The following is a 15,212-nucleotide window of genomic DNA, read 5'->3' as shown; positions in this document are numbered from 1 at the left end:
ATATTCCCCCCCAAGCAGACACATCGATGGCTCTGAACGAACTTTATTTGACTCTTTGCAAACTGGAATCCATTTATCCGGAGGCTGCATTCATTGTAGCTGGGGATTTTAACAAGGCTAATCTGAAAACAAGACTCCCTAAATTTTTTGCGCAACCAGGGCTGGAAAAACCTTGGATCACTGCTATTCTAACTTCCGCGACGCATATAAGGCCCTGCCCCGCCCTCCATTCGGAAAAGCTGACCACGACTCCATTTTGTTGATCCCTGCCTATAGACAGAAACTAAAACAAGAAGCTCCCGCGCTGAGGTCTGTTCAACGCTGGTCCGACCAATCTGATTCCACACTCCAAGCCCTAACCACTGGTTTTAATCAGGGCAAGGTGACCGGAAACATGACCAAATACAAACAGTGTAACTATTCCCTCCGCAAGGCAATCAAACAAGCTAAGCGTCAGTATAGAGACAAAGTAGAATCTCAATTCAACGGCTCAGGCACAAGAGGTATGTGGCAGGGTCTACAGTCAATCACGGATTATAAAAAGAAAACCAGCACTGTCACGGACCAGGATGTCTTGCTCCCAGGCAGACTAAATAACTTTTTTGCCTGCTTTGAGGACAATACAGTGCCACTGACACGGCCCGCAACTAAAACATGCGGACTCTCCTTCACTGCAGCCGACGTGAGGAAAAGATTTAAACGTGTCAACCCTCAGAAAGGCTGCAGGCCCAGACGGCATCCCCAGCCGCGCCCTCAGAGCATGCGCAGACCAGCTGGCTGGTGTGTTTACAGACATATTCAATCAATCCCTATCCCAGTCTGTTGTTCCCACATGCTTCAAGAGGGCCACCATTGTTCCTGTTCCCAAGAAAGCTAAGGTAACTGAGCTAAAAGACTACCGCCCCGTAGCACTCACTTCCGTCATCATTAAGTGCTTTGAGAGACTAGTCAAGGACCATATCACCTCCACCCTACCTGACACCCTAGACCCACTCCAATTTGCTTACCGCCCAAATAGGTCCACAGACGATGCAATCTCAACCACACTGCACACTGCCCTAACCCATCTGGACAAGAGGAATACCTATGTGAGAATGCTGTCCAACGACTACAGCTCGGCATTTAACACCATAGTGCCTTCCAAGCTCGTCATCAAGCTCGAGACCCTGGGTCTCGACCCCGCCCTGTGCAACTGGTTCCTGGACTTCCTGACGTGCCGCCCCCAGGTGGTGAGGGTAGGCAACAACATTTCCACCCTGCTGATCCTCAACACTGGGGCCCCACAAGGGTGCGTTCTGAGCCCTCTCCTGTACTCCCTGTTCACCAGCGACTGCGTGGCCACGCACTCCTCCAACTCAATCATCAAGTTTGCGGACGACACAACATTGGTAGGCTTGATTACCAACAATGACGAGACGGCCTACAGGGAGGAGGTGAGGGCCCTCGGAGTGTGGTGTCAGGAAAATAACCTCACACTCAACGTCAACAAAACTAAGGAGATGATTGTGGACTTCAGGAAACAGCAGAGGGAACACCCCCCTATCCACATTGATGGAACAGTAGTGGAGAGGGTAGTAAGTTTTAAGTTCCTCGGCGTACACATCACAGACAAACTGAATTGGTCCACCCACACAGACAGCATCATGAAGAAGGCGCAGCAGCGCCTCTTCAACCTCAGGAGGCTGAAGAAATTTGGCTTGTCACCAAAAGCACTCACACACTTCTACAGATGCACAATCAAGAGCATCCTGTCGGGCTGTATCACCGCCTGGTACGGCAACTGCTCCGTCCACAACCGTAATGCTCTCCAGAGGGTAGTAAGGTCTGCACAACGCATCACCGGGGGCAAACTACCTGCCCTCCAGGACACCTACACCACCCGATGTCACAGGAAGGCCATAAAGGTCATCAAGGACAACAACCACCCGAGCCACTGCCTGTTTACCCCGCTATCATCCAGAAGTCAAGGTCAGTACAGGTGCATCAAAGCTGGGACCGAGAAACTGAAAAACAGCTTCTATCTCAAGGCCATCAGACTGTTAAACAGCCACCACTAAAATTGAGTGGCTGCTGCCAACACACTGTCAATGACACTGACTCTACTCCAGCCACTTTAATAATGGGAATTGATGGGAAATGATGTAAAATATATCACTAGCCACTTTAAACAATGCTACCTAATATAATGTTTACATACCCTACATTATTCATCTCATATGTATATGTATATACTGTACTCTATATCATCTACTGCATCTTTATGTAATACATGTATCACTAGCCACTTTAACTATGCCACTTTGTTTACATACTCATCTCATATGTATATACTGCACTCAATACCATCTACTGTATCTTGCCTATGCCGCTCTGTACCATCACTCATTCATATATCTTTATGTACGTATTCTTTATCCCCTTACACTTGTGTCTATAAGGTAGTAGTTTTGGAATTGTTAGCTAGATTACTTGTTGGTTATTACTGCATTGTCGGAACTAGAAGCACAAGCATTTCGCTACACTCGCATTAACATCTGCTAACCATGTGTATGTGACAAATAAAATTTGATTTGATTTGATTAACTGTTCAGCAGTCTGATGGCTCGGAGGTAGAAGCTGTTCAGCAGTCGTATGGCTTGGGGTAGAAGCTGTTCAGCAGTCTTATGGCTTGGGGGATAGAAGCTGTTCAGCAGTCTGATGGCTTGGGGGTAGAAGCTGTTCAGCAGTCTGATGGCTGGGTGTAGAAGCTGTTCAGCAGTCTGATGGCTTGGGGGTAGAAGCTGTTCAGCAGTCTGATGACTTGGGGGTAGAAGCTGTTCAGCAGTCTGATGGCTTGGGGGTAGAAGCTGTTCAGGAGTCTGATGGCTCGGGGGTAGAAGTTGTTCAGGAGTCTGATGGCTCGGGGGTAGAAGCTGTTCAGCAGTCTGATGGCTTGGGGTAGAAGCTGTTCAGGAGTCTGATGGCTCGGGGGTAGAAGTTGTTCAGGAGTCTGATGGCTCGGGGGTAGAAGTTGTTCAGGAGTCTGATGGCTCGGGGGTAGAAGCTGTTCAGCAGTCTGATGGCTTGGGGTAGAAGCTGTTCAGGAGTCTGATGGCTCGGGGGTAGAAGTTGTTCAGGAGTCTGATGGCTCGGGGGTAGAAGTTGTTCAGGAGTCTGATGGCTCGGGGGTAGAAGCTGTTCAGCAGTCTAATGGCTTGGGGGTAGAAGCTGCCCCACAGAGCCCTTTGTCCTTTGAAGAATGTCTCTGCTGGTAAATTGGAAACATTGAAGTAACGCTGTTGTGTGGTAGACGGGATACTCTGTCTGTTCTTTCCTAGCCCACGTTTGCAGCTGCTGTTGCTAACTCAACGGCTAGAAGGTATCACTTCTGTAGTGAATAAGAGTTCAAAGTTCATACCATTCGCAACCAAAGCTCACACTGTAGTTGGCTTCTTTCTGAAGTTATTATCTGAACCATTCTGACATTGGACCGTCGTCCTCACATCCTGGGAAACAGGAGGTTACATTTTCGTCAAGGCTTTATATAGTGGAGGGAGAAGGGTGTGTCTGAAAAGTTTTATAACCCATGTCTCTTCACAGGGGCGGATCACTGATTGAGCAGAGCCCTAACCTTATGAAAACTCAAATCTCTCATTTGGAAGCTAAAATTACATTTAATCTTTTCACCAATAATTTTATATTCAAACATTTAAATTGAACAACAATTCCATGTGAATCCGATAACTATAATGTGCAGACTTTCCACTGTAGAGTTTATGTCATCTTATCATTGATGAGAATGTCTCAGATGACAACCGAACTGACATCATCTACAAGTCTCTGCTAGGTAAAGCCCCGCCCTATCTCAGCTCGCTGGTCACCATAGCAGCACCCACTCGTAGCACACGCTCCAGCAGGTATATCTCACTGGTCACCCCCAAAGCCAATTCCTCCTTTGGTCGCCTTTCCTTCCAGTTCTCTGCTGCCACTGACTGGAACGAATTGCAAACATCTCTGAAGCTGAAGACTCATATCTCCCTTACTAGCTTTAAGCGCCAGCTGTCAGAGCAGCTCACAGATCACTGCACCTGTACATAGCCCATCTGTAAATAGCCCATCCAACTACCTCATCCCCATACTGTATTTATATATTTTGCTCCTTTTGCACCCCAGTATCTCTACTTGCACATCCATCTTTTGCACATCTACCATTCCAGTGTTTAATTTCCATATTGTAATTACTTCTTAAATCCCTGTATGTAGTATTATTCATTGTATGTTTGTTCATTCCATGTGTAACTCTGTGTTGTTGTTTGTGTTGAACTGCTTTGCTTTATCTTGGCCAGGTCGCAGTTGTAAATGAGAACTTGTTCTCAACTAGCCTACCTGGTTAAATAAAGGTTAAATAAATAAATAAATAATATTAATTAAAGTACCACCATGTTCAATTGGTCGAATTACCAGAATATAGTTAATTTCCCCCCCACCTTCTGATGTTCCCAGATTCTCTATGTTAACCAAAGGGATTTTCAAATGTAACATCAGTAGGGTAGAGAGAGGAAAAGATGGGGAAGAGGTATTTATGACTGTCATAAACCTACCCACCCCAAGGCCAACGCCATGACAACTATTACTACCAAGGACTATCAATTAAAACTTCTAACAAACCGAAACCTGCAGAAGAAACACAGCGGAACCTGTAAATACCATCCAACAGAGCACTGAGTGAGTAATGTTCAGTCTGAACCTACTTCTGAAGCCAAAAGGTAAAAGACACTAATCTGTAGGTAAAGTTGTTGTAAAAAGCCAAGTAAATAAGGCTAATAAAGCTACCAAGCTGCTGGGACAGAACAGACCTGTCAGCACCTTCAATTAGCACTGAGGTCTGATGTGTGAAAACTCTTGAACCAATGGCAGGAGAGTTTCACAGCCCCCCCCCCCCACACCACCACCCTCCACACACCCCCCATCACACCCAAATTCAGAGGCCTTTGAAGCTCATAAGGTTTATCCCTGTCCACAGGTCATAACAATATTACAATACACCCCATGGATATTAAAAATAACCCTGCAAGGACAATCAGGGTAATACAGTGTTTAATTAACCAGACCACCCCCTGGCATGGTGCTATATTAACCAGACCATCCCCTGGCATGGTGCTATATTAACCAGACCATGCCCTGGTACAGTGCTATATTAACCAGACCATGCCCTGGTACAGTGCTATATTAACCAGACCACCCCCTGGCATGGTGCTATATTAACCAGACCATCCCCTGGTACAGTGTTATATTAACCAGACCATGCCCTGGTACAGTGCTATATTAACCAGACCATGCCCTGGTACAGTGTTATGTTAACCAGACCATGCCCTGGTACAGTGCTATATTAACCAGACCATCCCCTGGTACAGTGTTATGTTAACCAGACCATCCCCTGGCACAGTGTTATATTAACCAGACCATCCCCTGGTACAGTGCTATATTAACCAGACCATCCCCTGGTACAGTGCTATATTAACCAGGCCATCCCCTGGTACAGTGCTATATTAACCAGACCATCCCCTGGTACAGTGCTATATTAACCAGACCATCCCCTGGTACAGTGCTATATTAACCAGACCATCCCCTGGTACAGTGCTATTTTAACCAGACCATCCCCTGGCATGGCACAGAGCTATATTAACCAGACCATCCCCTGACACAGTGCTATATTAACCAGACCATCCCCTGGCATGACACAGTGCTATATTAACCAGACCATCCCCTGGCACAGTGCTATATTAACCAGACCATCCCCTAGCACAGTGCTATATTAACCAGACCATCCCCTGGCACAGTGCTATATTAACCAGACCATCCCCTGGCACAGTGTTTAATTAACCAGACCATCCCCTGGTACAGTGCTATATTAACCAGACCATCCCCTGGCACAGTGCTATATTAACCAGACCATCCCCTGGAACAGTGCTATATTAACCAGACCATCCCCTGGCACAGTGTTTAATTAACCAGACCATCCCCTGGTACAGTGCTATATTAACCAGACCATCCCCTGGCACAGTGCTATATTAACCAGACCATCCCCTGGCATGACACAGTGCTATATTAACCAGACCATCCCCTGGTACAGTGCTATATTAACCAGACCATCCCCTGGCATGGTACAGTGCTATATTAACCAGACCATCCCCTGGTACAGTGCTATATTAACCAGACCATCCCCTGGTACAGTGCTATATTAACCAGACCATCCCCTGGCACAGTGCTATATTAACCAGACCATCCCCTGGCACAGTGCTATATTAACCAGACCATCCCCTGGTACAGTGTTATATTAACCAGACCATCCCCTGGCACAGTGCTATATTAACCAGACCATCCCCTGGTACAGTGCTATTTTAACCAGACCATCCCCTGGCATGGCACAGAGCTATATTAACCAGACCATCCCCTGACACAGTGCTATATTAACCAGACCATCCCCTGGCATGACACAGTGCTATATTAACCAGACCATCCCCTGGCACAGTGCTATATTAACCAGACCATCCCCTGGCACAGTGCTATATTAACCAGACCATCCCCTGGCACAGTGCTATATTAACCAGACCATCCCCTGGCACAGTGTTTAATTAACCAGACCATCCCCTGGTACAGTGCTATATTAACCAGACCATCCCCTGGCACAGTGCTATATTAACCAGACCATCCCCTGGAACAGTGCTATATTAACCAGACCATCCCCTGGCACAGTGTTTAATTAACCAGACCATCCCCTGGTACAGTGCTATATTAACCAGACCATCCCCTGGCACAGTGCTATATTAACCAGACCATCCCCTGGCATGACACAGTGCTATATTAACCAGACCATCCCCTGGTACAGTGCTATATTAACCAGACCATCCCCTGGCATGGTACAGTGCTATATTAACCAGACCATCCCCTGGTACAGTGCTATATTAACCAGACCATCCCCTGGCACAGTGCTATATTAACCAGACCATCCCCTGGTACAGTGCTATATTAACCAGACCATCCCCTGGTACAGTGCTATATTAACCAGACCATCCCCTGGCACAGTGCTATATTAACCAGACCATCCCCTGGCATGGTACAGTGCTATATTAACCAGACCATCCCCTGGTACAGTGCTATATTAACCAGACCATCCCCTGGTACAGTGCTATATTACCAGACCATCCCTGACACAGTGCTATATTAACCAGACCATCCCCTGGTACAGTGCTATATTAACCAGACCATCCCCTGGTACAGTGCTATATTAACCAGACCATCCCCTGGTACAGTGCTATATTAACCAGACCATCCCCTGGTACAGTGCTATATTAACCAGACCATCCCATCCCCTGATACAGAGCTATATTAACCAGACCATCCCCTGGTACAGTGCTATATTAACCAGACCATCCCCTGACACAGTGCTATATTAACCAGACCATCCCCTGGTACAGTGCTATATTAACCAGACCATCCCATCCCCTGGTACAGAGCTATATTAACCAGACCATCCCCTGGTACAGTGCTATATTAACCAGACCATCCCCTGGTACAGTGCTATATTAACCAGACCATCCCTGACACAGTGCTATATTAACCAGACCATCCCCTGGTACAGTGCTATATTAACCAGACCATCCCCTGGTACAGTGCTATATTAACCAGACCATCCCCTGGTACAGTGCTATATTAACCAGACCATCCCCTGGTACAGTGCTATATTAACCAGACCATCCCATCCCCTGGTACAGAGCTATATTAACCAGACCATCCCCTGGTACAGTGCTATATTAACCAGACCATCCCCTGGTACAGTGCTATATTAACCAGACCATCCCCTGGCACAGTGCTATATTAACCAGACCATCCCCTGGCACAGTGCTATATTAACCAGACCATCCCATCCCCTGGTACAGAGCTATATTAACCAGACCATCCCCTGGTACAGTGCTATATTAACCAGACCATCCCCTGGTACAGTGCTATATTAACCAGACCATCCCCTGGCACAGTGCTATATTAACCAGACCATCCCCTGGCACAGTGCTATATTAACCAGACCATCCCCTGGTACAGTGTTATATTAACCAGACCATCCCCTGGCACAGTGCTATATTAACCAGACCATCCCCTGGCATGGCACAGTGCTATATTAACCAGACCATCCCCTGGTACAGTGCTATATTAACCAGACCATCCCCTGGCATGGCACAGTGCTATATTAACCAGACCATCCCCTGGTACAATGCTATATTAACCAGACCATCCCCTGGTACAGTGCTATATTAACCAGACCATCCCATGGTACAGTGCTATATTAACCAGACCATCCCCTGGCACAGTGCTATATTAACCAGACCATCCCCTGGTACAGTGCTATTTTAACCAGACCATCCCCTGGTACAGTGCTATATTAACCAGACCATCCCATGGTACAGTGCTATATTAACCAGACCATCCCCTGGTACAGTGCTATATTAACCAGACCATCCCCTGGTACAGTGCTATATTAACCAGACCATCCCATGGTACAGTGCTATATTAACCAGACCATCCCCTGGCACAGTGCTATATTAACCAGACCATCCCCTGGTACAGTGCTATTTTAACCAGACCATCCCCTGGTACAGTGCTATATTAACCAGACCATCCCATGGTACAGTGCTATATTAACCAGACCATCCCCTGGCACAGTGCTATATTAACCAGACCATCCCATCCCCTGGTACAGAGCTATATTAACCAGACCATCCCCTGGTACAGTGCTATATTAACCAGACCATCCCCTGGTACAGTGCTATATTAACCAGACCATCCCATGGTACAGTGCTATATTAACCAGACCATCCCCTGGCATGACACAGTGCTATATTAACCAGACCATCCCCTGGTACAATGCTATATTAACCAGACCATCCCCTGGTACAGTGCTATATTAACCAGACCATCCCATGGTACAGTGCTATATTAACCAGACCATCCCCTGGCATGACACAGTGCTATACACTCACATTAGATCTGGTAAAAGATAATACAATGAAAAAAACAACCTTTCTTTTGTATTTTTTTAGTACCATCATGTTTGAAATGCAAGAGAAAGGCCATAATGTATTATTCCAGCCCATGCGCAATTTAGATTTTGGCCACTAGATGGCAGCAGTGTATGTGCAAAGTTTTAGACTGATCCAATGAACCATTGCATTTATGTTTAAAATGTTGTATCAAGACTGCCCAAATGTGCCTAATTGGTTTATTAATAACGTTTCATGTTCATAACTGTGCACTCTCCTCAAACAATAGCATGGTATTCTTTCACTGTAATAGCTACTGTAAATTGGACAGTGCAGTTAGATTAACAAGAATTTAAGTTTTCTGCCAATATCAGATATGTCTATGTCCTGGGAAATTGTCTTGTTACTTACAACATCATGCTAATCGCATTAGTGCACATTAGCTCAACCATCCCCCGGGTGGGACATCCTTAAGAGGTCCCTTAAGAGGTCTCTTAAGAGATCCTTAAGAGGATACATTGAGAGAGAAGGAGAAAGTTGCACTGCTAAGCAGCATGGCTTTGAGTGTGGTCTCCTTTAACCACAGCTCTAGCTGTAAGGAGGCTGGATAGAGACCAGACACACAGAGTGGCTGGTCAAGGTTGTGTGTCTTTCTCTATGTGTGTGAGCAGAAACAATGGGCCTCTCAGATTACATGTCTTTGTGTGGGAGGGGGTGGAGGGGGGGGGGGGGTGGAGGGGGGGGGGGGGTGGAGGAAAGGGGGCGTCAGGGAGAGGGATAGAAAGGGGGAGGAGGGAGGAAAGGGGGAGGAAAGGAGGTGGGAGGGAAGGGGGAGGCAGGGGGGTAGAAAGGGGGAGGCAGGGAGGGGGGAGGAAAGAGGGGGGGGGAAATGGGGGGGTAGGCAGGGAGGTGGAGGCAGGGAGGGAGACAAAGGAGGAGGAAGGGGGAGGCAGGGAGGGAGACTCTCCCACAGCCGACCCCTCCTGCTCACCTCGCTAGTTTCCCTGGCGTCTGATTGGTCTATACCGGGTATATATTTACACAACGGGTTTATCAAGCCTCACCACAACTTTCAAACTCTGAAGCTCTGGAATAACAGAGGAGAAACAGACTGGACACACCAACAACGAGTTCTGGAAAACAGAGAGAGAGAAAAGAAAAGAGAAGGGAAGAGAGGAGAGAGAGAGAAGAGAAGAGAAGAGAAGAGAAGAGAAGAGAAGAGAAGAGAAGAGAAGAGAAGAGAAGAGACAGACAGACAGACAGACAGACAGACAGACAGACAGACAGACAGACAGACAGACAGACAGACAGACAGACAGACAGACAGACAGAGAGAGAGAGAGAGAAACAGAGAGAGAGAGAGAGAGAGAGTGAGAGAGAGAGAAACAGAGAGAGAGAGAGAGAGAGAGAGTGAGAGAGAGAGAGAAACAGAGAGAGAGAGAGAGAGAGAGAGAGAGTGAGAGAGAGAGAGAGAGAGAAACAGAGAGAGAGAGAGAGAGAAAGACAGAGAGAGAGAGACAGAGAGAGAGAGAGAGACAGAGAGAGAGAGAGAGAGAGAGAGAGAGTCATGGGACCTTTGAGATTATAAACTCCTTGTTTTTGCTGCTGTTTAAAAGGTTACCGGACAACAACATCAATTGGACTACTAAACGACTAACTAGGATTTTGTCTAGCTGGTATGGATATATCTGAGTCTAGTTTCTGTTGTGAGGCCAGTTCTCTGCCAGGCCAGGATGGAGCCGGTCAGCGTCCATGGGTGTCTTCCCCCAGCCCGGGTCCTGATCGTGGGCTAAGACCCTTCGACCAGCCCTCCCTCTCTGAAGGCTCTGGAGACTGTGGCCCTACTGGGTCCCGTATAGAGGCCGGTACAGGAGCCCCAGGGAGTGGACCATGGACAGGGGCAGGTAGTCCTGACTCGACCCACCCAGGAGCACCTTCCTTGGGTAGCGGAGAAGGGAAGCCAGGGGGTGAGTCGAGGATCCGTCGCCCCATGAATGCCTTCATGGTGTGGGCTAAAGACGAGAGGAAACGACTGGCCGTTCAGAACCCAGACCTCCACAATGCTGTCCTCAGCAAGATGCTGGGTAAGATTTGACACACTCTGTATTTACAGTGATTTATGGAACTCTTTTAGAAAACATTTTCCTGTGGTGTCTTCAGGGTGTATTGTGTCATTTATTCAGCGTTAGAAAGAATGCTTTGTTATTTGACTTAAAGGATAAAGGTTTTGCCATGTCACGAACCACAATCAATCAGTTAAATCAACTCCACTTGTTGGTATGCCTTTAATCACTGTCTGTAAAATATTGTCTTCAAGTCATATGCCAAAATGTGATTTATCAGCTTTTAAACCACATGTTGGATTGTTTAATGTGTTCAGTAATGCTTAGTACGTAATGTAAAGCTGCCTGTTTTTTTTTTCCAGACAGTAAGGAAGTAGACAGTTAGACTTTTATTCTGAAAACACATCACTTAGTAGCTACATCATACTGAATGTGTTTAGAGCTGCACAGATTCCATTTGGATGTAAACTGATTAACAGCTAAATGTTTGATGATGATGATGATGCTGAAAGTGCTACGGCTGCTAATAATGCTAATGATGCTACGGGCCGCTAATGATGCTACTGCTGCTAATGATGCTACTGCTGCTAATGATGCTACGGGCCGCTAATGATGCTACTGCTGCTAATGATGCTACTGCTGCTAATGATTCTACTGCTGCTAATGATGCTACTGCTGCTAATGATGCTACTGCTGCTAATGATGCTACGGGCCGCTAATGATGCTACTGCTGCTAATTATGCTACTGCTGCTAATGATGCTAATGTTGATAACAATGTATTATTATCTTTAGGTCAGTCGTGGAAGGCCCTGACTACTCTGGACAAGCGTCCCTTCGTTGAGGAGGCCGAGAGACTCCGCCTCCAGCACCTGACGGACCACCCCAACTACAAGTACCGCCCCCGTCGCAAGAAACAGGCCAAAAAGCTCAAACGGGTGGAACCGGGGCTACTGCTCCACAGCCTAGCCCAGGGAGAGACAGGGGAGGTCTATGGACACCCACAGGATAGTTATGTACATCCAGGCCACCATCACCCCCATCACCACCTCTTGCCTCCTCTCGTCCACTTTAGGGACCTTCACTCAGGGGACCTGGAGAGCTACGGCCTGCCCACACCGGAGATGTCCCCCCTGGATGTGATGGAGGAGACAGGAGGGGACGGAGGGGTGTTCTTTCCCCCTCACATGCAGGAGGACACGGGCCCGCATGGCGCTTGGAGTAACTACCATCATTATAACAAACATCATCACCACAACCCTCACAACCCTCACAGTAATCACCTCCGTTCTTTTAGTCAGAGTCAGGGTCATAGTCAGGGGCATAGTGGTCATGATCATCATCTTAGCCAGAGGGGCTCCTTGCTCTGTCGTCGTCCCCAGGAGAAGTGCCTCAGCCTGGCTCCAGAGCCTACGAACTCTCCCAGTCTGTACTCTAACTCCCAGGGTTCCTCTATAAGCCTGTCTGAGCCAGTCAAACCTCATCTTTCTATCAGTAGTTCCTCTGTGTCCTCTGGTTACTATAGTTACCTGTATAGTAGCTCTGGATCAGACACCAACCAGTCATCCCACTTCACCTCTCACCTGGGGCAGCTCTCTCCTCCACCTGAGTCCTTATCCCTGGCCCCTACATCCAACCCCTTAGCCCCCCAGTCTCTGGACTCTATACGGGACCAGCCAGGCCATGGTTCCTTAGGTCCTACGTCAACAGAGTTCTGGACAGAAGTGGATCGACATGAGTTTGACCAGTACCTCAGCGCCAGCCGGACTCGAACGGAGGAGCATGGGGGTACTCTCGTCCCTGTTTCTAATTCTTTGGAACGGTACGGGGGTGGAGCTATAGCCTTGAGGAGGAGCCCTGTCGCCTGTGATGAGAGCCAGAACAGTCCTCTAATTTCACTTCTGTCTGATGCTAGTAGTGTTGTCTACTACAGTACCTCTATCACTGGCTAGACTCCTGGTCTTAGACTGACTTAGTGTTCAGATGTTCGCTGTAGTCTGGAATAGTCCAGTCCAGTCCTACCAGACCTGTGGCTCAACGGTATGCTAAAAAAAATATACATACTTTTAATTCTTGAGTGACCCTTGATGTAGTTTGCACTACAAAATAGTAACAGACGTGCAAAACACTAAACTTAGGCAAAACCACACCTCAACAACAACAACAAAAAAAACGTTCAAGTAATTGAAAGAATTGAACTTTGAATTATTTGACACAGGTCTACAGTTGAGGACTTGATGACTTTCAGCATAAGATTGTTTTATAGTCTGCAACAGACTACTGCAGACCACTAAAGAATACTGAGCTCTTCTACTTACTGCCCAGACAGGCAGAACATTTATAATGACAAAACTGCTCATTTTTATTATAGCCATTTTTATACACTTCCTGTTTCCTGTTGTTTGTTTTATTTGTGTTGAATTATTTGCACTGGGTCAAAAATGTGTGCATAGGACGACCGCTAGGGTATAACACTTTGGGTAACACATTCTCTTGACAATCCATCTTGAGATGCTCTACAGACCATTTACAAGCTATCAGAAACATTTCCACTAACTGTCTACTAACCCTAACCATTATCCTAACCCTAACCTTAACCCTAACCCTTATCCTAACCCTAACCCTTATCCTAACCCTAACCCTTATCCTAACCTTAACCCTAACCCTCATCCTAACCCTAACCTTAACCCTAACTCTTATCCTAACCTTAACCCTAACCCTTATCCTAACCCTAACCTTAACCCTAACCCTTATCCTAACCTTAACCCTAACCCTAACCCTTATCCTAACCCTAACCTTAACCCTAACTCTTATCCTAACCTTAACCCTAACCCTTATCCTAACCCTAACCTTAACCCTAACCCTTATCCTAACCTTAACCCTAACCCTTATCCTAACCCTAACCTTAACCCTAACTCTTATCCTAACCTTAACCCTAACCCTTATCCTAACCCTGACCTTAACCCGTACCTTTATTCTAAACCTAACTGAAACCTTAGCAAGCAGTTGCTCAGCAACAGATAGTTTGTTGATAGTACGACCGTCTATAGACCATCTGTATCTGTAGACCATCTATAGAGGATCTGTATCTATAGACCATCTGTAGACCATCTGTAGACCATCTGTATATGTAGACCATCTGTATCTGTAGACCATCTATAGACCATCTGTAGACCATCTGTATCTATAGACCATCTGTATACCATCTGTATATATAGACCATCTGTATCTATAGACTATCTGTATACCATCTGTATCTATAGACCATCGGTATCTATAGACTATCTGTATCTATAGACTATCTGTATCTATAGACTATCTGTAGACCATCTGTATCTATAGACCAACAGTAGACCATTTGTATCTATAGACCATCTGTAGACCATCTGTAGGCCATCTGTAGACAATCTTTATATATAGACCATCTGTAGACCATCTATAGACCATCTGTATCTGTAGACCATCTGTAGACCGTCTGTCCAGATAAAGTGTGACCAAACTTTGTAATGAAACCATTTTTAAATGGGACTATATAGGTTGCAGATGAAGATACCAAGGCCATGTGACTGTATCAGGTCTGCAGTAGTAGTTAGGAGTTTATTTTGAACAAAGTTGTACTTTTTTCGATTTACATCAAACAGTTGATTAATCAAATGAATCATATTTTAATTTCAGTCACCACACATGAAAGGGCAATCTGGGATTAGGGAATCAATTGAAGGACGTTTAAATGAATGACATATAGCCTTTGTACCAAAAAGGGTGGGTGGGTGGGTGGCGGCTTTGTTGTTGTTCGTTTCCCAGTTTACTCCTTTAAAGACCATGTTGAGCAGGTCATAAATCATGTCCTTTTGGTAATAATTATAATATAATAATTATCTTTGAACAAAAAGCAAAGTTTGGAATAAAACAAACTACACCATCTCTCTGCAATGAAATACCAAAAGGCAAAATAAAATGCATTATTTCATACAGTATGTCATTGTAATTATAACATTACTCGGGATTATTAAGAAAAAATGTTTAAAAAAATTATACTTCAGTTGTTGTTGTTTTTAAAAAAAGGGCATTTTTAAATGAATATGTTGCTTTGAAAATATTTTACATAATAAAATGAAGTTATTTCTAGAATGAATG

At 45.9% G+C, this 15,212-nt stretch overlaps 1 protein-coding gene across 1 annotated transcript; it reads left to right on the top strand.

Annotated features, from left to right (window-relative positions):
• Nucleotides 1-10,469: 10,469 nt before the first annotated feature.
• Nucleotides 10,470-13,729, top strand: sox18 (SRY-box transcription factor 18). The gene is made up of 2 exons (XM_020477463.2): nucleotides 10,470-11,098; nucleotides 11,871-13,729. Exons 1-2 carry the CDS (start codon nucleotides 10,693-10,695, stop codon nucleotides 13,025-13,027), a joined length of 1,563 nt encoding a protein of 520 aa, XP_020333052.1. The 5' UTR covers nucleotides 10,470-10,692; the 3' UTR covers nucleotides 13,028-13,729.
• The last annotated feature ends 1,483 nt before the right edge of the window (nucleotides 13,730-15,212 follow it).

Source organism: Oncorhynchus kisutch, linkage group LG24 (genome assembly GCF_002021735.2).
Source record: "Oncorhynchus kisutch isolate 150728-3 linkage group LG24, Okis_V2, whole genome shotgun sequence".
Lineage (NCBI taxonomy): Eukaryota > Metazoa > Chordata > Actinopteri > Salmoniformes > Salmonidae > Oncorhynchus > Oncorhynchus kisutch.
This window is presented reverse-complemented; position numbering and strand designations above follow the sequence as displayed.